General features: G+C 18.3%; 2 protein-coding genes across 2 annotated transcripts; one reads left to right on the forward strand and one right to left on the reverse strand.

Annotated features, from left to right (window-relative positions):
- Window positions 1-2,567: 2,567 nt before the first annotated feature.
- Window positions 2,568-24,722, forward strand: LOC409624 (acetyl-coenzyme A synthetase). Its single transcript, XM_026441982.1, has 11 exons — window positions 2,568-2,656; window positions 4,634-4,849; window positions 18,797-18,992; window positions 19,522-19,753; window positions 20,013-20,184; window positions 20,747-20,939; window positions 21,027-21,182; window positions 21,295-21,462; window positions 21,542-21,731; window positions 24,010-24,255; window positions 24,498-24,722. The coding sequence occupies exons 1-11, from the start codon at window positions 2,568-2,570 to the stop codon at window positions 24,692-24,694; spliced, it is 2,055 nt and encodes a 684-aa protein (XP_026297767.1). The 3' UTR covers window positions 24,695-24,722.
- On the reverse strand, window positions 21,738-23,583 carry LOC102655754 (enolase). Its single transcript, XM_006562491.3, has 4 exons — window positions 23,189-23,583; window positions 22,963-23,087; window positions 22,503-22,751; window positions 21,738-22,321 (listed from the first exon to the last, which is right to left on the reverse strand). Exons 1-4 carry the CDS (start codon window positions 23,581-23,583, stop codon window positions 21,777-21,779), a joined length of 1,314 nt encoding a protein of 437 aa, XP_006562554.1. The 3' UTR covers window positions 21,738-21,776.
- Window positions 24,723-25,155: the final 433 nt, after the last annotated feature.

The raw sequence follows: 25,155 nt of genomic DNA on the forward strand, positions 1-25,155 counted from the left end.
AAAAATTTAACGAAAGAATTTAAATATCATTAAAATTCTAATTTATTTACAATTTTATAGATTTTTAAAATAATAGTGAAAATATTAGACAAATTTTTTTTTGCTATAATTCGAATCTTCAAAATAAAAGTATATATATGACATTTATGTTAATACTATATATATATATTGTTATAAAAAATATTTAAATTTTATATTAATATAAAAAAATAATTAAAATAAAAATATACAATTCTTAAGTTAATTATGCTTGTATCCAATTCTTGCTATATTCTTAATTATATAAATAATTCACAAATAAACAAATTCTTGTTTGATTTAAAACCATCTATTATATATTATACATGTGTAATAAAAAAATAAAAACTTTAATAATATTTCTTATAAATGTATGTAAATTGATGCTATCGAAATTATTTCTTAATTATATTTATAATTCTTGTTATTTAATTGATTACGAAGAGGTTGGAGATTTAAATTTATCATTTAATAATTTTACATTAAATTTTATCTTAGCAATGTTACAAAAATCACAATTATAAATTACAAATTTTATTTCTGAGTTTCTATTTTTTCACTTTTATCATTTGATAAATAATTTTTATCTTAAAATATTGATTTTTAATATTAATTAAAATATTAAATTACAAGTAAAATATTTATCAACAATTAAATAATTAATAAATCGAAAACTCATAAAATTTATAGAAACTTATAAAATTCATAAAATTAAAAAATTTATTGATACTCGAAAAATGAAAATAATCTTTTTTATACATTTTATATTAAACAATTCTCATCTTTTATTTATGTCTTCAAATACAATGTCATTAAAAAAATTATTTAAATGTGAATGAAATACGAAAAAATATATTTATTATATCATTATATTTATTCGTTATAAATTTTTTAAAAATTTTTTTAAAAACATATTATTAAATTGTAGAATATAATAATGTAAATTGTATAATATATTAATAAATTATAATGATATATTTATAATGATATAACGGTATATTTAACTTTATAATTAAAAACATTTATTGTATTTAAAAACATATTATTGTAACTGTAAAACATGTTAAAATTATATAGAATCAAACAAAACAAACATTTTATTATCCTTATTTTTAATATTAGAAAAAATATAATATATATTTACATTTGAAATTATAGTTATGTGATCAATATAATGAATATGATCATATTCAAGTTAAAATAATTTTGATTATATCATACATCAAATTTAATCTTATTAATAATTTATCGCATTAAATCATTAATTTTTTAATCATCTTTTAATATCACCTTTATTTTTTTAATATTATAATAATTTGTACAAATATGATATTAGAGATGATATACTCATACTTATTATATCAATTTTTTTTTTAAATTCAAGTCAAAATTTATTTAAAAAACATCATTTTTATTCTTATTTTATTTTATCATACTATTATTTGTTAATGTAATAATAATTAAAATAAATATATTTAATAAGGTTAGGTTTAGTTTCCCCATGTCCTAGTTTCCTATATCCATAAGTTTGATATAGATATTTAATTTGTGCACATGGATTGCAATTAAATATTTTATTTAAAATTTTATTTTAAAATTATAAAATTATATATTACGTATTATATATTATATATTTATTATAATATTATAATAATATCTTATACACAGATATATATTTATAATATTACATAATCAATTTATAATATATCGTAATATAATTTTTAAAATATTATTTATATAATTCATTATAAATATTCGAAATTTTTAATTTGTTAATAATATAAAAAAAATATATTTTTTTTATTTCTATCTATAATTAATTTAATACAATTACTTAACTAAACATTTATTTAAGATTTGTAAATCTAAAAAAAATTCTACATTTTTTAAGAAACTTAACATTTATTTTATTTATATTATTTTATACATATATTTATTATTTTACTATTACATATTATTTTTTAAAAATTAATATTTAATGATATAATATATATCATATATATATTATATATTATATATTATATATAGTATATATTATAATATAATTATAATAATATTAAAAAATAAAACTATCATTAATTTTTTTATATTTTTTTCATTAAATATTTTTTTATTCGTTAAATAAAAAGAATTTAATATAAATTTTTTTTTATATATTATATTGTACTATTGTTTTCATATTTAAGAATACGTCCCTGGCAATACTTTTCTCGATACTAACGACGCCATCATTGGACGACGGAATGTATTGTTAAATCGCTATCCAGTCACAGTTTATCAGCCGAGCTGTAACATAAAAGAGAACGGAGCTGCACATTTTCGAGCAAACGCCGTGTCTACTCCATTCACCCCAAATCTTATTGTGATATCCGTCCATTATTTTTTTCAATAAATTCATTTTAAATAAAAAATTTAAAACGAGTTAAGTGTTGAAGTGTGATTATTACATTTAGAGCATATACATTATCGATTGACCACACGAGTCTCATTTAAGGGATTGTGGAATTGTAAAAGGTCAAAGCAAAACTTGAAATATTGAAATCAAGAAAATGGCGGATAAATTATACTACCCCAATTCAGAACTAGTGAAAAAAGCACACTGTAATAGCTTCGAACAATATAAAAGGATGCATGAGAAGTAAGTAGTTTATCTGAAATAGGGTAGATTCTGTAAAGCTTAGTCGGTATAGGAGGGATAACACATCTACCATCGATGTAACTTCTGACATCTCATGAATAACATTTTTCATCCCCTTTTTGTCAACTTCATTATATACTTTTATTTTTCACTTGTAATATTTATCAAATCAATTTTAAAATTCTATTGATATTTTATAAAATTTTTTTTAAAACTTTTTTAAAATTTAAAATTAACACGAATTACTAATATTGACCAAAAATTAGAAGTTTATTATGTATCTTATGAAAGAAAATTTTATTTTCAAAATCATTTGTTAAAATTTTTTAATTAAAAATTATTGATAATTTGGTGAAGGAAAATTGATCTTAATATTAATATTGATTCGTAATAATTTTTTTTAAGATTTACATAATTAAATGAGGCTATGTTAGAATTATTAAGGAGAAAAAAAATAAATATTGATTGATAAAAATGTGTTTTAATTGTACAAAATATCAAATATATTTATTAAATGTATACTTTTTATACATTAAAATACGTTAAAAATTTAAGAAAAATTAATTCTAAGAATAATAGATTTAAATAATTTAATAAATAATTTAATAGATTTTAAATAGATATACTCAAATCATTTTTTTAAGCAATTAAATTTTTTATTTTAAAATGACTTTTTAAAAATTATAAAAATACTAACAAAATACATAATATATATGCTTTGAATTATTATTATTTGAATATAAACATAATATTCCATTAATTTTTTTTTTAATTTATATAAAGAATATATAAATCATTTAATATTTTATAATTTTTAATAATAAATAATTGATAAATTATAGAAAAAAAATTATAAATTATAAAATTTTCTTTAATTATCAAAAATTTATTAAAAAAAATATATATTAAAAAAAGTTATTAAATTATTAATTTTATTAAATTGCGTATGCGTTTTAAACATAATTGATTTTTTACAAATTTTAATTATTTTAATAGTATGATGTATCATGAAAATAGAACAATAATATTGATTATATAATATAACAACTTACTGAAACAATTTCTATTCATCTTCTAATTTAGATAAAAGAAGTTCTATAAATTTAATAAAATAAAAAAATGTTTAACTTTCGTGTTTATAGAAAAAATGTTTTCAAATTATATTTAACTATGTTCCAATAAAATAAAATTATTATGCTGCTTCAATTGATTATTGTAGTAATAACTGAATCTTTAATTTATATAATATTATTCTTATCTTTAGTATTAGACTTTTTTATGATTCTTTAATTTCTTCTGAAATGAATAGTTCTTTTATAATGTATTAATATATTTCTTTACATTTATATTTATCTTTTAGTTATATATAATTAGTCAACATTTATTTGTAATTATTATATGCAGAATTTTATTTTTTTTTTTTTACTGAATTCAATTACACTTAAATTTTGATCAAACTCATGAAATAAATATTATATATAAATGGTATTTAATTCAATATAATCATCAAAAAATATAAAATAAGTATTAAAAATAATTAAAACAAACAAATGTATAAAATTTAATATTATATAATTAATATAATTATCAATATAATACTTAATATTCTAATTATTTTAATAGTATGATGTAATTTTAGATTTATTTAAATTTTTTATTTTTATTTTTGTTTTTTTCTTAATTATTTCTATTTATTTTAAATTATATTTAATCTAAATTGTTTTAATTTAATTTTAAATATTAAAAATATTTAAAAGATAATTTTCAATTTAAAAAATGTTAAAGATTTATATATATTATTTCTATTAATATTAAAATATTAAAAATAATAATATAAAATTATATTATACTATTAAGATCAAATGTATTTTTATATGTAAAAGAATATTTCTTTAATTATAAAAATTAAAATAATTAATTAATTAAAAAAAATTCTTATGATTTTAGAATGAAATTACATAATTTGTTGTTTTTTAGATCTGTAAAAAATCCAACAGAATTCTGGAATGAAATTGCAAAACAGTTTTATTGGGAAACACCGGCATTCGAAGACAAATTCTTTTCATATAACTTCGATCTAAATAAAGGAGATATTTTCATAAAATGGATGGAAGGTGCTTCGACGAATATAAGTTATAATCTTTTGGACAAAAATGTAAAAAGTGGAAACGGTGAAAAAATTGCATTCTATTGGTAAGATAACGCAATTTTTTTTCTTATTTATCATTTATATATAATATATATATTATTCGATGTCCAAAATTTTAAATTATTATGTAATTAGCAATATATTCAATTAATCGAAATATCTAATGAAAAAAAAATCCATAACAGTAAAAAATTATAAAAACAGTTAATAAATATATTTCATTTTCTATTAAAAATTATTGTTAAATTTTTCCAATATTATTTGATTGAATTTTATTTTATGTCTAATATGATAAAATTTCAAAATAATCAATAATCTACAATTTAATTAAAATAATTTATATATTTAAGAATAATAAATATAATAGCATAAAATATAAATAAATAATAAATAATATAATAACATAATTGTTATATATATAATAAACAATATATTACATATATATATAATATTTATTTTTATATATTTATATAAAAAAATTTATAAATTTTATTCTAAAATTTTATTCCAAAATTTTTTTTTCAAAATTTCAAAATTTTTATTTAAAAAATAATATAAGAATGAATATTTTATTTTATTAGGAAAAACTATTAAAAATGTTTTAATTCATTGATATTATTTCTAATTTACTGAAAAAAAATTAATTATACTATTTATACAATATAAAATATTTAAAAAGTTTAGGAATATTATAATTTTATAAAAATCTTAATATATAAAAAAGTGATTTTCTGAATTAAGATAAAAATAGGATATTGAGAAGTTTATTTTTTTTTTAATATATATATTAAAAAATACAATAGTACAAAACATATATATATTAATTGAAATATAATATATAAAGATTTTTTTCCTTTTTTTTCATTTTAAATAATCATTCATAATTGATTATTTAAAATTATTTTACCATGAAAAAATGTTTTCTTTTGTGTTTATAATTATTAAATTAATAATTATTAAAATAATTTTTCTATCAAAATGTGAAAATTCCACAAGTAAAATATTCAATATATTTTATTTATTTTATATTATTTAATATAAAATAAACATTTATGATAAAATTATAAAAATCTGTTTAACTTTATTATTATTATTTATAATTAAAAAAAGAATCTGTTAAAATTAGTTAATATCTCTATGTATAATTGAAAGATCAAGTATTACACATGTATATTTTTACGTTTATTAGGGATTGTCATTTGATTCGTGATGAACTCTTTGTGAATTAAATCGTTTAAATATCATTATTTAATATCATTATTTCCGTTTGGACAGTACTATTTTCAGTGATTCATTGCTATGCAAAATATACAGTCGTTTATAGACGCAAGTCATTCAAGTTGCATAAATGATACAATCTTTTTCTTGCTTTATAGTAGTGTTACATATCATATTTGAATATGATTTGAAAAATGCCGATAAAATTATTAAATGAAATTTTTATCGCATTTTTTTTTTATTTATGTATTCTTTTCATTTAAGTCATTTCACTATTTCTTTCTTTTATTTGAGAAATATGATAAAATTAAAAAGTCATAATTTTTATAATATGAATAATAATATATTAATTTTAATTGTAAGGTAATATTAATTCTTGTAATATATTAATTCTAAATTTAATATAATTTATATAATTTAGTATAATTTCTAAATTTAATAATTTATTTCATAAATTCTATATAATAATTAATAATTATAATATAATTAATAATTATAATAATTAATTTTTGTTTATTAATAATAAAAAAAATTGTTTGTTATTATTTATTTCTCTGATAACTTTTTTTTCAAATTAATCTTTTTAATTGTTAGATTATAGGTATATACAGGATGTTCCAAAAATGTGAGAATCTGTTATTTGGAGATCCCTGAAATAATTTCAAGCAATTTTTCTTTACAAAAACTTCCATTACAGCTTCGTTAACAAATTATTAAAACATATCGATCGAACATAAACAACATATCTTTAAAAAAGTATGTTGAATATTATAATTTATTCATTCATTTAATTACAGTTTATTGATAATTCGATATAATTTTTTATTGATAAAAAAATATTTATTATATTTAATACATTTTTTTTAAAATATGTTGCTTGGATTTATTTGTGCTCGGTCGATAATACGTAGCTAATGCTATTATTGCAGTTGATTAAGCTGCGTGTTCTCCCTAATAGTATTTTTTCTTAATAATTTGTTAACGTTTTTTGCAAAAGAAAATTTTGCTTGAAATTATCTTGAATCTTTACAAATATTCTTATATTTTTGGGATACTTTGTATATTATAAAATAAAATTTCAGGATATATAATAATAAGATATAAGATAGAATAAAAAGTATATAAGAAATACAAGTTCATAAAAAATATAAGAGTTATTAAGTCATTAAAACATAAATATAACTATATTATAAATATTATATATTATGTATTATATATATGATGTGCAACCCATTCAAAATTGTAAATCTTATTTAAAATTTTTCTTATGAAATAAATATTTTAAGAATATAATAGCTGTTATATATAGTAATTTAAGTGTTAAAATATTAAATTAATTTTTTTTTATTAAAATAATATAATTAAAATAATATTTAATATAATTTCATTAAAATAATATGATTAAAATACTAATTATTATTCTTATTGTATAAAATAAGCAATATGTATCTATTTTTTTACAAAACTTATCATTCTTATATTTTTATAATTTTTAAATGTTTTCTTTCAATATAAATAAAAATAAAAGTGAAAAAAAAATATTTATTCAGTTTGAAAATTATATTCATTTAAAATATGTACATAGCCGGATGAATAATACAATCGAATAGCAAAAAATTTTAGTTGTAAAAATAATAGAAAAAAAGATATAATATTATATAAACAAAAAATTATTCTATATTTTTTATTTTTTGGATATAGAATAATATCTTATTTTATTTCCTGTTATTTTATTTTTAATATCCATTCGTTTTTAATCAAAACTAATTAAAATCTTTTGAATTTGACTTTTTCAAACTTGATTTAAAAAAAAAATTGAAATCAATTGAAAAAATATTATTTTTTTCTTTTAATTTAATTTTGCAACTAATCTTTTTTTACTCAATTTTACTGATTCTGTAAAAATTATTATTACTGTAAAAAAACATTATTCTAGATATCTTAATCTTTTTGTTTTGATAAAATTATTAAATATTTTTTCTCTTTTTATTCTGATCAAATTATTTCATTATACTTTTATTTAAAATAAAAATATTATATAAGTACAAATTACTTGAATATTATTAAAATATTCTAAGAAAAAATATGAAATATATTCTAAAAAAATGATAATGAATCTGCTTATTATAATATAAAAATGATATTAATAATAAAAATCATTTATTCATTAATATTATATTGATATATAATATAATTATTAATATTACCCGTTAATAAATATTGTTACAATATAATGATTTTTTTCAATAAAATAAAATAAATATTTTAGTAACGATATAGTTTAAAAGTTTATTTATTTGAAAATAAATTTTTCAAAGTATGAAATATTTATCTATTTTATAGCATAGTTATTATAGCATATTTTATAATTCATAACAAAGAGAGATAATTTGATAATTATAACATATCTAGAAAATATTTTTAAACTTCATAAAACACATCTATTATTTAATATAAATAAAAATTATATAAAATTATATAAATTATTTAATATTATTTTTATAATATAAAATATGAAAAATTAATTAAACTAAATAAAAATTATTCTTTTTATATTATATTTTTATTATAACATTTTAAGAAAACTTTAAAATAAATATAGAACATTCCTAATATTTTCTTTTTATACGTATGGAATATATTAATAAATATTTTTCGAAAAATCAGAAATAAGAATAAATCTATAATACCCAATAATTTATTATAAAAAATACATATATATCATATATTTAATATTGAATATTTTTTTATACATATTACGAGTCATTAATTTTCTAGTCTTTTTTTTGAAAAGAAAGCAGAAGCAAAAAATTGATTGTGAAATTTTATGCCCATAGTTGATGAATCCCACAATCATTATCTTTATTCAACTATTCTTCTGTCATACGATGTCTTCTTATTCGTTCAAAATTTGGCATACGTTTAGCGATAGTATTCTGATTGGTTTGGCGCACATGGTACGATCATGTTAGTCCACGTGATTAAGTAATATGACTCTACATCTCTTAAAACTTCTGTAATAAGTTATTATTAAAATCAAAGTTCGCGCGTATTATATGTGATAATATTCGAATATAATTACATAATATGAAAATGTAAGAATTTTAAAGTTTTTGTATAATAATTTTTATAATATTTTTTATAATATTAAATGATAGATAAAAAATTAATTTTATCATTATATAATTATATAATATAATTATCATATTATGTATATATATATATATATATATATATATATATATATGTATATATATATATACATATATATATATATATATTATTAATACAAAATAATTATAATATATATATATTATATATATATATTATAATTATTTATTTTGTAAAATAAGTAAATAATTATAATATATATTATGATTATTTATTTTGTATTAATAGATTATAATTTATATTAATTAATTTATAATTAATTATATTCAAAATATATACTATGTGTTTTATTATATATGTATAATGGTCAACATAGATTTTGTCATTTACAATTATAATTTTATAATTTTATTTCATTTATAATTTTCTGTATATACAACTACAACTATTTATATAAACACATCATATTAATTAGTATTTAAAATATATAATGTACTAATATTATATACTAATATTATTATAGTAGATAGTATATAGTGTTTTAAAAATATAAGAATATCCGTTAATTGAAGGTTTTCAAAGTAATTTTAAGCAATATTTTTCTTTGCAAAAATATTCGTTTTAGCTTTATTAACGAATTAACGTAAACGTTTATTAACAAAAAATACTGGTCAATCATGGACCGCATAGTCTAATCAAAATGAATTGATTATGTATCATTGAGAAAGAATATTATATGAATATAATAAATATGTATTTGAATTGTATTTGAATATAATAAATATTTTTTTATTGATATAAAATTATATCAAATTATATCAAACTTAATGAACAATGAATAATTTATAATATATCTATTATATTTACAATATATCTATAATAATATCTATTATTACATTTATCTATATATTCTATCTATATATATTTATCCATATTCAAGGTATTTCATAGATTCTTTAGATACGAAAATGAAATATAAAATAAACCTTGGATGATTGAAATTATAATAACTGATATATTTTAGCCGCCATAATAATTATATAAACATTTAATAATATAATATTTGATAGTCGCATATGTTACGAATATAAAGACAAAAATATTTTATATAATAGCAACAATTCTCTTTTTCAAATATATCTAAACTAGGATATTTTATTAGAACATACTTTTTTAAGAAAAAATGTTTTCAAAATGTGGATTTTTATAATATATTTAAAAATTATCAAAATCGGCGATGAGTATCTTTCTTGAAAAGTTCATCTTATTTTTGTTATAATTTCTTTGAATTTTATACTATTTGGAATTTTAATTTTTTATCTTTAAAACTTATTGATTTGGATTCTTGATTCTTATATTTTAAATATTTTCGATTTTTTATTTTCTGAAACATATTATTTTTAAGTAGCTTATATATTGAATAATTTTTATAATATTATGTATATGATATCGATAAAGATAAAAGAAAATATGAAAATATAATTCATAAAAAATTGATTTTCATAAAGAAAAATGATTATAATATTATGTATAATATAATGTAATATAATATAATATAATATAATATAATTATAATATAATATAATATAATATAATATAATATAATATAATATAATATAATATAATATAATGTAATATAATATAATATAATATAATATAATATAATATAATATAATATAAAGTTCATTATATATATATATATATAATTATTTATATAAAATTTGGAAGATAGCTTTAGAAAGTTGATTTCAGAAGTTTTTAAACTAAACACATAATTGATATATAAAAATATTAATCGAAGCTTATTTATTAAGTTATAAGCTAATTAAAGTTAAACAAAACGAGACACAGATAGAAAGAGATCTATCTTCATTACTCTTTGTTTCACTTAATGAAATTTAAATCAATTTAAAATACATGAATTAATTGATCAATGAATTAGCTGATAATTTTTTATGCCGACATTTTCGTAAATATAGAAATAATTAAAAAATATGTATGACTTATATGAAAAAAAATATATTCAAATATATTTTTTCTAATTTGAAATTTTATAGAAAGTATTCTATAAAATTCAATAAATAAATCAGATAATGATTCAACGATTCACCTATGATAAATATAAAATAATAAATATGTAACATGTTGAATTACAGCATAATAATGCCGAATGCAATAACTTGTATTTAGAAAGCTTTCGTTTAATAACAGTTATGTGATAATAATATATATTGGACAATATTAAGTATATTCTATTAGATTAATTACACAATATTATATTATATTATATTATTCGTATATGTATATTCTATTACATTAAAATTTCGCATTAATTAATTATATATCTAAAATTATATGAGCTATTATGATATAACATTGTCGCATACTTAGCTGATTTAGAGATTTTTACTTTAATACCATCGCATCCTTTAATGCAATTTTAAATTGTTTTTGTTAAATAAATTTTAACAAAGTGTATATGAATAAGAACTTTTTTCATAGTTCTGGTTTCTAAAATCGATTTTTTAAAGATTCTATTTTTATAAACACTATATAATTATGTAATTATTTAATATACATTATATCAAATATATTATATTAAATCATTATATCAGATCTAGGCAGATTAATAATTCGCTAATCATATGCGACTTTTCTTTTCATTCCTTGCTCCTGAGAAAAAGATGGAATGAGGTTAAAGATTTATATTAACATATATGTATAATCATAGTCATGTGAATTATAAAATATAATAAAAAAATATAGAATAGCTAATGCTGAAAAAATTATATGATAATGAAAGAAATTTCCCAGGTCTATATTACAAACTATATATATATATATATATATATATATATATATATCTTATAAAATATTAACAAATATATCAGACATCTTTGAAAACTCGATTATAGAAATATATAGGTTAATATTAATTGATTGAAAAATTAATTGAAATTTATTTATTATTTAAATGAAATTTATTTATTTATTAAATTATAATTTAATATTATATTAAATAAATGAAAAATTTAAAATTTATAAAATTTGAAAAATAACGAATTATAAATTATGAAGTATTTCAAATATATTAAATTATGCATAATTATAATAATATCAATAAAATAGAATAAATTAAATTAAATTAAACTAAAACTTCAAAAATTAATTTAAAATTTTTAAATTATTTTTTTTTATTAAACTAAATTTAAGAATAATTAATTAATTTTCGTTTACATCTTTTCTTTCTATTATCAAAAATTGATTACATATGATAGTCGCTTGACTGATTTTTTTAATACTTTTATGTTTATATATAACATATTATATATTTTATATATAACATAATATATATAAATATTTGATATTTGCGATATCTGATGATGGTCGATTAATAGTTTAAAATTTTATTTATAAACGTACTTCTAAATTGTTTTTGAAACACGCTAAAAACAGAATATAACTTTTTCAATATTAGTTTCGAATTTAATATAAAATTATAAACTCTAGAGATTATAAAATAACAGTAAGTAAATATACCTAAAAACTTGTATAACAAAAAAAAAATAAAAAATGTACAAAATATATAAAAATCAATACAGATTTTTTAAAACACATAATTAATAATTTAAAATATTAGTATTATAAAAGAAATCATTAAATATAAAGAATATTCAATGAATTATTATATATACCAGAATTGTTATTTTTATTTCATTATTTAAATTAATGATAAACTATCCCAATAATTTTGTAATCAATTGTAATTACATTATCTTGATGTAAACATTATAATGATGTAACATCGTTATATGGATTTAATATTTTATAATTATTTAATGTTAAAAATGTTTTAATCAAACATTAAATTTAAAAAAAAACTCTATCTAACTTTATTACTATTTAAGATAGATTACTTATGATATTTTGCAGAAGAAGAATGTTTTATAATAATCAGATTTTTAAATAAGATTTTTAATCAGAATTTTAAATAATCAGAAATAAAAAAAATTAAAATTAACCGATATTCAATGATGCATAATCTAAGTACAATTATGTGTAATTTTATGTATTGATGTATCTAAAAAATGCATTGCATTTTTTTCTTTTAAATAAAATCCTAAAATAATAATATTAAAAAAAAATAATAATTTAGATTGTAATAGCATATCCATTTTCAAATATTTGTTCAAATATTTGTTATAGCATAATCTATAATATTTGATATATTCAAATAATTTAGCAAATTAATTTAAACTTTTAATTGAAATAATCAATGGAGCAAACGTGTGTTAATACTTTTTTGTACAAATTAAAAATTCTTAACTCTATTAAAATTTATTGAAAAAAAGTATGTCAATAAAATGTATATAATTATATAAAATACAATATATATATATTGTATTTTATTGAATATCATTTAATTTTGATTTACAACTTTTTGTTTATTTCTAATTAGAAATAACAATAGATTAGAATTCTAATATATACATATATATATTATCTCAGTTTCATAGAATATCTTGTATATTTAAAATATAGACTTACAGTATTTTTTACGCGAATTCTATATACTTAAATATTGAGAACAGATATTAAGAATAGATAATTGCCTAAAAATTGTCTAAAAATTGAAAATACTATTACGTTATTACTTTATATATTATGTTATTACTTTTTATAATTTTCATTTTAATAGAAAAATTTTGTTTTAATACATTTGAACTGGACAAGGGTTTTTATATAAAAAGAACATTGAAATTTTTAAACAGAATAAACTAGCATTTATATTTTTTTAAAATTCACCATAATATTATGTTATAAAACATAAAAGACTACGATTATGCATTCCTATATTATAGTCTTATAATGTAATTTTATGATGAATATTACAAAAATGAACATAATGATCATTTTTTTAATGTTCACGTAATATTCATGTAATCTTAATTCTTGTGTAGATATTTCTTTTATTAAATTTTTCATATAATTTTTATCAATATTTTCAGAAGCTGATTTTAAGTTAAAAAATAAATATTTTTTTTTCATTTATCTCATAAAACTTTAATATTTAATGAATAATTTTATTCTTGTTTTGATATATGTTTCAAATTATAGTTTTAATAAAAAATGAATTTCTCATCGAATTCATTTTTATTAGAAGAAAACATTTATTCATTATATTATTATATTTATTGATATTCATAATTTCATTAACTGAACCTAAAATTTTATATTTCAAAATATGAACTTAAAATTACCATATTTTAATATTATTAATATTAATAACAATATTGTTAATATTAATAACAATTTTTTTATATCTAATTTTTTCTTCGAATCTTTTTAAATTTCTTTTTCATTGCAACGCAATATCATGAAATATTTTATATAATATTTTGAAGATATTTAGCATTTTAATAAAAAAACATGCGAGATATTTAGTAATCTCTATAAAAAATTATTTTAAATATAAAAATAAACAAAAAATAAAATTTTTAAAAAATAATTTTCGAAAAAGTTGAATTTAAAAATTAGTCGATTACTTCTAGATTATATATATAATTAATGTCATAAGTAATTATTTCTTGATTATATATCTCTAATTTGAATTTTATAAAAATTAAGAGATACAATTTCATTGTATATTTTTTATTTGTTTTTACATAATTTTGTAAAGAAATAATTTTGTAGAATTAAAATTATTCAATTAGAATTAATAATTTCACTTATACTTGCAAAGTTTTTAATCTTGATAATATATATAATAAATATAATTATAAATTATATTTATATATTATTATGTATAGAGTGTTTTTGCTAACTTAAGAAGAATATTTAATAAATAAATTCGAATAATTATTATATTACACTTTAAAATTGTAAAATTGTATTGAATTTAAATGATTTCGAGGGATATAACCTATAAAATACACGCTTTTTTGTGAATGGAAATGAGATTTCAAGATTACATTTTTTAAATAAAATGCTTATTTTTTATATCGCAAATTAATGTGAAAAAATTATGAGAAGAATATATTAATCTTCACATGTTTTAAATCTAATAATTAATAACAAGAAAAATAAATGGTTATTTTGAATTTGCAATAAATTCAAAGATCTAAAATCATATTGTAATGGTCTTTATATTTTTTATACACTCTGTACGTATTATTTCTAAAGAATAATTAAATTTGAATAATTAATTATATTTTCGAACATTGATGAGAAAAAGTTTTTCTTTTATGGAATTATATTTTTAATTTTTAATTATTATTATATATATATATTATATGCAACTATATAATAAATGTAACTATATATAATAAATTTAAAAAGATTGCGTAGACTATTAGATAAAATGTTTAAAATAACGATTAATAACTTTTACAAAGTTCAGCTAATATGACTAAATAATAATAATCTTAAATAACTGTTAAATGATATGAAAATATAAAGATAAGAAATTTAAATGGCTTCAAGAATATATATTTCATAAAGTATGTGCTTTTTTATAGATAGAGTTTTCGGAAATTTCAAAATCATAATTTTTTCAAGTGAAATGACTTTGTATCAATCAAAAGTAAATAAAAAATATCAAATTCTAAATAAAAATATGTTAAATAATAATCAATCTAAATCTAATATTTAACGAAATATTAACGAAATAATTTTTAATATGTACTTATTATTTAAAAATTAAAGTGTTCAAATTAGTATCAATATAATACATTTACATGTTTTGTTAAAATTATAACCATTTTATTAAAAACTTTTGTAATAAATAAAAATAATTTTTTTTTACAAAATTTTATTTGTGAATAAAAATATTTTTATTAATCATATTAAAAATAAAAATATAATTTATTTAATATAATTTAAAAAATATACATTATTAATTATAAAAATAATTTAAAAATTGATAGACAGATATTAGATAGATAGATAGATTAATATTATAGATTGACAAATATAGTATATTTAATGAAAAAATAATTAAATCATACTTCTCATTGATGGATATTTAACAGGACAAAAATATATAAATTTTTTTACAGAGAAATTTTCTTATATTATTAGATTTGTTAGAAAATATCAATTTATTAATATGATCTTAATATTATGGTTTTTCTACATATTATCAAAAAATCACAACAAATATTACAAAGACAATTTGTGAACGATGAATTCCATGATCATTGCATTTATCAGATTTTATTTCGCTAGATATTTTTTTATGGAAAATTTTAAGAAATAAAATATATTTTAATTCATTAATGATAATATGACAAAAAAATGTCAATATAAAAAAATTCAAACAATATATGGTACAACTAATTAAAAATGCTGTTTCTTCATTAGAGAAATAAATTACGAATAATAGTTCGAATAAGCACTGCTTATGTACTTTAGCTTCCAAATAAACAATACGTATTAAAAAATTATTTTATCAATATCTTATCAACTATTAAATTTATATGAAGATCCATATATTTTTATTCAGAATTTAACATTCATTGATTTATGATACAAAAAATTTTATTTCATTTAAAAAAATTAAACTAATTTTGAAATCTCTGAATATCTATATAAAAAAAGCACTTTATGAGAGCACTTTATTAAAGCTATTCTATATTTTATAATTTTGTAAAATGAGAAATTTGTAAAATAATAAAATGTGTTGTTTAATAATTTTATTCAAAGTAATCATTATCTGCGGTACCTTATAGAATCATCGATTATATTCTTCTTGGTTATATTATTGATTATTATCATTATATATATATATATATATATATATATACATATATATATATATAATATATAAAATATATATATACAAGGAATTAACAAGGAAAAATCTTCAATCTACAAATTCAAAAAAATCTTCAAAAATCTATCAAAATTTTATATATATGTAAATATAAAAAATTTTTTTTTGCTATCTAAATTCATTATGAAATGGTAAAATTGAGTCATAAAAATTCAGTTATTTTTTGATGTTATAATGCACAAAGTATTAGAGATAGGGAAAAATAGATAAAAGTTATTTTTTTTAATGAGCACTATCACTTAACAAAAAATTTATTAAATATTTATGCAATTAGAAAAAAATTATAATTTTTTTTTCATGTAACATTTTAATAATGAATAATTACAAAACAGTAAAAAAAACTTTTTTTTTATGTCAAATTCAAGCTTTATTCATTGCTGTATTTTTTGTGATAATCTGGAAGAATTTCTATATAAATAATTAATTATAATCGAATTGTTTATTATATTTATATTGCATGATTTTATTTACTTTATGAAAAAATAAAACTTCAATAATTATATTGAAAATAAAAAATTCTAATGATGAGCTATATTGTCTGGTAATCCCAATCTTTTTGCCAATTCTTTTTTGGATCAGATTTTCGTTGAGCAATTCTTCTAACTCTCCGTCATCAAACTTTTTCAGTGTTTTTGAACGATCATTATCTTCCAAATTAAAATTTCCAGTTTTAAATTTTTGATACTACTTTTTGTATGTTTTATAAAATACAACATTTTCTTCCAATGCGACTATTTCAATAGTTTCTACAGCTAATTTCTTAAGCTGGAATGTAAAAAGTAAGTAAATGATGCAAATGATACTTCTCACATATTATATTTGAAATTATTGCATAAAACTGGAAACTCAGAACGCTCATTATGATTCTTCTTAAAAACAAAAGAACGTTTTTTCAGATGGCATCACAAACAGGAAGTAATTCGAATTCAGTAAGAAGTTATGATCGTAGAAATAAAAGAACTTATTTGCACAATTAATAATATCATTAATATATTTAAAATATATATATAGTAAATTATTCTCAATTAATGAAATTCGCTAAAGAAATGTTTAGAATATAGAAATTTATTATACTATGTACAGTATATAATGTATATTTATTATTACACAACAATAGAACATTGATAAATACGAAATCTTGTTTTTAAAAAACCAAATCTGTTGGACATTATGTATAAGCAAATAATACTATAAAATCAGATAATTTTCGTATAAATTTTTTTCATATGCAGAAACTATACATCAAATAATTGTATTATTCGTTTTCTTTAAAATTATGAATATTTTATTATGTTAATTAAATGGTAATAGAATAATAATATACTATTTTATAATATGGATATAATTGGATCAGTCCAATGACAAAACAGAGGTAGTACATTTGGCAAATATTCATTAAATAATTTTTTGATTAATTTTTAGATGAGAATATTATAAATATTCTATAGTCGAAATATTATTTTATACGTGAATCAAAATTATTATTCTGTATATAAAATTCTTTTTCTTTCAAATTATCGTTAAACATAAATTTTTATTAGATAATTCTTATTAAAAAAACTTTTATCTCAAAACTTTTTCTCTACCTCTTATAATTTGTAAGTTATAATACAATATCAAAAAAATTTTCATGAGTTTTGTTGCTGTAATGAATTTGAATAATAAAACAAAATTGTATAAATCTATATATTTATACATATATTACACATTTTAAAAGTTTTAAAATTTTTTAAATTTGCGAGTTAATAAATCTTTTTTTGTAAATATATGATAAACAAATATAAATAAAAAAATTATTAAATAATAAATATGTATAATTTTGTCTTAGGGAGGGAAACGATCCAGATGATTATTCACGATTAACATACAGAAAATTATTGGAAGAAGTATGCAGATGTGCAAATGTTTTAAAGTCAAAAGGAGTAACAAAAGGAGACCGTGTCGCAGTTTACATGCCTATGATCTTAGAATTACCTATCGTCATGCTCGCATGTACCCGAATTGGGGCTATTCACAGTGTAGTGGTAATTTTTTTATTAAATAATTATTGATGCTAATAAAAATAAAAATGAAAAAGTAATACAATAATTAATTTTATTAAAAAAATTATAAATATATAAAATATATATTTTGTTTATATTTAAGTAAAATTCCTTCATATAAGTTTATATTACTTTACTGAAAATAAATTAAATTGAAGTAAATCTTATGAAAGTTTTTAATACAAAGACAGATTATACAAGTTATGTAGATATATAATACATATACATATAAACAAAAGTTTTAAATGATATTTATTTTATATTGTTATATTTTATCAAATATATACAACTATAATAATACATTACTATTTCATTTTTATTATAATAATATTTTAACAAAATTTGTTTTGATGTTTCTTTATAAATATAGAAATTATTGATGTTAATATGATACAAAATAAAAAATATATACATATATATGTCTTAATATATATAATCTTACATAATATATATAATCCTAATCAAAATCAATATTTTTAAAATTTTTAATATTGTACATATATTTAATTAGTTTGGTGGATACTCGGCGGATTCACTGGCAGAGCGTATCTTGGATTCGAAATCGAAAATTTTGATTACGACTGATGGAGTATGGAGAGGCGAGAAACTTTTATTATTAAAAACTATTTGTAATGAGGCTTTGAATAAGGCTAAAAAGAATGGTCACGAGGTTGAATGTTGTATAGTAGTGTCACATCTAAAAAGATTGACTAATCCACAAAATACTAAATCAAATATATTAGGTATGAAAAAAAAATTTTTTATAATGATCATTATTTTATATAATGATCATTAATAATGAATAATGTGAATCATAAAAATCGAGATAGATATAACTAAAGAAATAATTAATATAAAGAAAAAATATCACAGTTAAAATATTGTTCTTCTATTAAATTTTTTCAAGATTGAGAAATCATAATTTTTGCAGATGATTAAAATAAAAAAAAGAAAAAGAAAGAAGAAACAATAGAAAGTAATTTTTTTAAATTTATGCTAAAGGGAAAACAAATGGAGTGAACAGTGAAAGTGATGGATATAACTATGACATCCCTCAAGTTGCATGGGACGATGATCGTGATGTTTGGTGGCATGAGGAAATGGAAGAGGCTGAGAATAAATGTTATCCAGTTTGGATGAATGCGGAAGATCCACTCTTTATTCTGTATACAAGGTAAACTCTCCAATAAAATAATGAGTAATTATTTATATACTTTATGTTAATATTTAATTAGTATTTTTAAAGCATTTTTGACGATGTGATAAAAAATAAAAATTTAATAAAAAAATGGATTGGATTATACGATTAGTTTAACTTTTTTAAATGGTATCATACTTTTAATATTTCAGTATTATAAATTCAATAATTTACTATTATATTGAGATAATGATACAAATTTAGATTCGATCAATGTAACTATAATATTAATGAAAAATTGTTTATTATTTCTCATTAAATCAAATTACATAATTAAATATAAATAAATAGACTTTTATGATAAATAATTATAAATAAATTTTTTGAAAATTTTTAATGTTTATAAATAAACATATATTGATCAGAAACTGAAAGTTTTATTTCAAACATTTTTTTATTATATCAAAAATCCTTGAAAAATGTTTGTTAAACATAAAGGATATATCTTAAATATATATACATACACACACGCGCGCGTGTGTGTGTAAAGTATAATATACCTCGTATGTATATAATTTTATATTATTTTCCTTTATAGTGGTTCCACAGGAAAACCAAAAGGTGTCCTTCATACCACTGCTGGATATTTAATTTATGCAGCCACAACGTTTAAATATGTGTTTGATTATCATCCGGGCGATGTATATTGGTGCACAGCTGATATTGGTTGGATCACTGGTCATACTTATGTTGTATATGGTCCACTGGCAAATGGAGCTACTTCCATTATTGTATGTTTAATGATTTTTTTTTTCGATTAAAAATGAATTATTATTTATATTGTAATAAGTTGATCTTAATAAATTTATGATTTCTAGTTTGAAGGAACACCATTTTATCCAAAAAATGATCGATTCTGGACAATTATCGAAAAATATAAAGTTACACAATTTTATACTGCGCCGACTGCAATTAGATCATTAATGAAATTTGGAGATGATTTGGTGAAGAAACATGATTTATCTTTTTTAAAGGTAAATTTGAATTACAAAAAAAAGGGAAGAAAAATAGACATTTATAAAAATATATATTATATAGAATGTAATTTTTATAGCATCAAAATTTTAAAATAATTTATTCTTTTAGGTTTTGGGTTCGGTTGGAGAACCAATAAATACTGAAGCTTGGCTATGGTTTTACAATCTTATTGGTAATGGTAGGTGCAGTATATCAGACACGTTTTGGCAAACAGAAACCGGAGGCCATGTAATCACCCCTCTTCCTGGTGCTACGCCAATGAAACCAGGTTCTGCAGTAAGTTTGTATCTTGTATTTCTTGTTATCAAACCTTGATAAATTATATAATTAATCCATTTAATATTATCCTTGCTAGACATTCCCATTCTTTGGCGTTTTGCCAGAAATTCTGGATGAAGATGGTCACTTAATCGAAGGTGAAGGTGAGGGATATCTTGTTTTTCGTCAACCGTGGCCGGGAATGATGCGGTCTCTTTATGGAAATCATCAACGTTTTCAAAACACATATTTTGATAGATTTTATGGATTTTATTGCACTGGAGATGGTGAGTTTTAACTTTAAATTCAGATGAATAAAAATCAATAAAAAATTATTTAGCTAAAGGATTTCTGAAATTGAGACCAGCATATTTCGCATCTTTTCCAAGTTCCTCTTCAATCCTTAATATTTGATTATATTTGGCTGTTCTTTCACTTCTACAAGGTGCTCCAGCTTTAAATTGCCCAGCAGATAATCCTACAGCTAAATCAGCTACAAAATTATCTTCTGTTTCTCCTTCACAAGCTGTCACGATATATCCCCAGTTACTGATCCTAGCTATTTTTGCGCAATTGATTGTCTCAGTCACAGTTCCAATTTGTGATAATCTCAATATGAGAGAATTAGCCATTTGTCTTTCAATTGCTTCTTCAATTCTGTCGATATTCATTGCAGTTAAATCGTCAGCAACGATTTGCATATCTTGATCAGCTAAAGTAAGCCAACCTTCCCAGTCTTCTTGATCGAATGGATCTTCAATTGAGACTACAGATGGAAATTCTGTAAAATATTCTAAGTAATGATCTTTTAATGCTTCTGCCTCCATATATTCATCAGGGTCAGACTCTTCTGTTTTAAATGCTAAATCGTATCCTCCTAAAAAAAAGATATATTTATAAATGTCATTAAATATTTAATTCTTAAAATAATTTTTTTTATTTAGTTTTTAAATGTATACAAAATTCTATTAAATGTTATTAAATTATAACTTAATAATTATTATATAAAATATAAAATATTATAATATATATTTTATAAATTTTAATCTTTACTAAACCTTCTTTATAAAAAGCACTGGCTGCCATATCCAACGAAATTTTAATTCTTCCCTCGTAACCTGCATCTTTAATAGATTCATCTAACAATAGTAAAGCCTCTCTATCTTCCTCAATTTCTAGAGGTGTAAATGCACCTTCATCACTGACTGGAAGAGGTAATTGAATTTCTTGAGCAGTCGCAATCTTTTGTTCGAGTACTCTATACACTTCCATACCCATTTTCATAGCATCAGCGAAACTTTCTGCTCCTAATATATTTATAATATATATATAAGGGGAAAAAATAGGAAAAAAAAATAATTTATTAATAAGAATATATATTATATAGAATGTAATCTTTATATTAGTATTGAAATTTTAAAATAATTTATTCTTTAATATTGAAACTTGGCTATGATGTTACAAATATATATATTTACATATATTAAAATATATTTAATTTTAAAAGAATAAAAATACCTATAGGTATAATCATAAATTCTTGACATGGTAATGTATTATTAGCATGTCTACCTCCACTAATCATATTAAAACTAGGAACGGGTACATAAAGATCTCCATTTTCAGCCAATTCTGCAATATATCTATACAATCCGAAAAATTAAGAATATATTTTAATTAATTATGAATATATTTTAAAGTTGATTATGTAATTTAATTTTTTACGAAATTCTATAAAAATTACCTATAAACTGGAAGTCCTTTCTTCGCAGCACCAGCTTTACAACAAGCTATAGAAACACCAAGAATTGCATTCGCACCTAATTTTGATTTATTCTCAGTACCATCTAAACGATTTAACAAGCTATCTATTTCTGTTTGTTGACAAGCTTCCAATTTCGATTTCAAAAGTTGTGGTGCGATTATATTATTGACTACATCAACGGCTCTGAATACTGAACGTCCATGATACATGGCTTCATTTCCATCTCTTAATTCTTGCGCTTGATTAGGATTTGGTACTAGTACTGATGGCACCGAAGATCTTAATAATCCAACGTCTGTAATTACATCTACTTCTAAAGTTGGATCACCTCTAGAGTTAAAAATTTGACGTGCTTTAACCTTTTGAATAGGCATTGTATATATTATATCAAATTCGTTTATGTATAATATTTATTTAAAGTTTGTTAAGATCTTTATTATGAATTTTTATGAAGAAAGAATTGAAAAGATTCTAATATAATTAATAAAAGTACATGATTACTACTGAAAATTTTTTAATGAAATGAAATTATAAATTAAATTATGGTTGTGGCCATGTTAAACAAAAACAATTGAAATTTAATATATGCTTATTTCTTTTTTTCAATTTTTTAATGTGAATTTAAATAGTTTCATTTTCCTTTCTCATAAAATGTAAAGAATTATTCTTTCTTTTTTACTTGAAATTAATATCTCACATATATATGGGTTTTATATTGAGTTTTATAGTTTTCTATATACATTCTATATATGTATACTTTTTTTTACACATAAATGAGAGTATATTTTTTCTAATTTCAGGTGCTAGACGTGATGCAGATGGTTATTTCTGGATAACGGGTCGTATTGATGACATGTTAAATGTTTCTGGCCATCTCATGTCTACAGCGGAAGTAGAAAATATATTAACGGAACATTCTTCAGTAACTGAAGCTGCAGCAGTTAGTAAGCCTCATCCTATAAAAGGACAATGTCTTTATTGTTTTATCACACCTAATGAAGGTGTTAAATTTGACAAAAAACTTCAAGATGAACTCAAAAATAAAGGTAATTATAAATATATAATAAAATATATAAATATAAAATATATAAATATAAATAAATACATGATTTAAAAAATCTTTATTATGAAATTTCATAAATTTTTAATAAAATTTTTTTATATACAAAATATAAATATATAATTATAAATGTAATATATTATATATTTATTGTAAAATTAGTAATTATTGTAATTAGTAATTTATTAATTTAAATTAATAAAATTAATAATTTGAATATATCAACAGTACGAGAACAAATCGGTCCTTTCGCTCAACCGGATATTATTCAACTTGCTCCAGGACTACCAAAAACTCGATCAGGAAAAATTATGAGACGTGTTCTTAGAAAAATCGCAGCAGGAGATAGAAATGTCGGTGATATATCAACATTAGCTGATGAGAGCATTGTCAATACTCTTTTCGAATTAAGGCCACAAATTTAAATCAAATTTAAATCAATGTAGCAATTTTCAATGAGAATGCAGTAGTTTAGAAATGAATGATACGTTTCTAATGATCGATAAATAATTGATATATGATTTTTAATTTATAATTCTTGCAAAAAGTAAATATGAAAAACATATTAAAAATGAATTAACATATTAATGAAATATATAATTTATCAAAAAAAAAAAGAAAAAACAATTTTTATTAACATAAAATAACTTAAACAATTTCTAAGAATAAGACTTTTATTTTATATATTAGGATCTTTTTTCTTTTATTAATAATAATTTATAATACTATGTATGAATTATTTTATAGTCAATTATTGTACTGTAATTATATAAATATTGTACAAATATTATTTTTAACTGATTTTCGTCGATATATATTGTTCATTTGAAAGATAGTTTGATAAATTATTATTTGTATTACTTAAAAATGAAAAATTTATATAAAA

The sequence above is a fragment of the Apis mellifera genome, linkage group LG7, assembly GCF_003254395.2.
Source record: "Apis mellifera strain DH4 linkage group LG7, Amel_HAv3.1, whole genome shotgun sequence".
NCBI lineage: Eukaryota > Metazoa > Arthropoda > Insecta > Hymenoptera > Apidae > Apis > Apis mellifera.

Coding starts and splice junctions, on each gene's coding strand:
- LOC409624 (XM_026441982.1), top strand. CDS start 2,568: ATGGCGGATAAATTATACTACCCCAATTCAGAACTAGTGAAAAAAGCA. Junction 21,732..24,009: donor ATTTTATTGCACTGGAGATG/GTGAGTTTTAAC, acceptor TTCTAATTTCAG/GTGCTAGACGTGATGCAGAT. Junction 24,256..24,497: donor AGATGAACTCAAAAATAAAG/GTAATTATAAAT, acceptor ATATATCAACAG/TACGAGAACAAATCGGTCCT.
- LOC102655754 (XM_006562491.3), bottom strand. CDS start 23,583: ATGCCTATTCAAAAGGTTAAAGCACGTCAAATTTTTAACTCTAGAGGT. Junction 22,752..22,962: donor ATTTATGATTATACCTATAG/GTATTTTTATTC, acceptor TAAATATATTAG/GAGCAGAAAGTTTCGCTGAT. Junction 22,322..22,502: donor CAGTGCTTTTTATAAAGAAG/GTTTAGTAAAGA, acceptor TCTTTTTTTTAG/GAGGATACGATTTAGCATTT.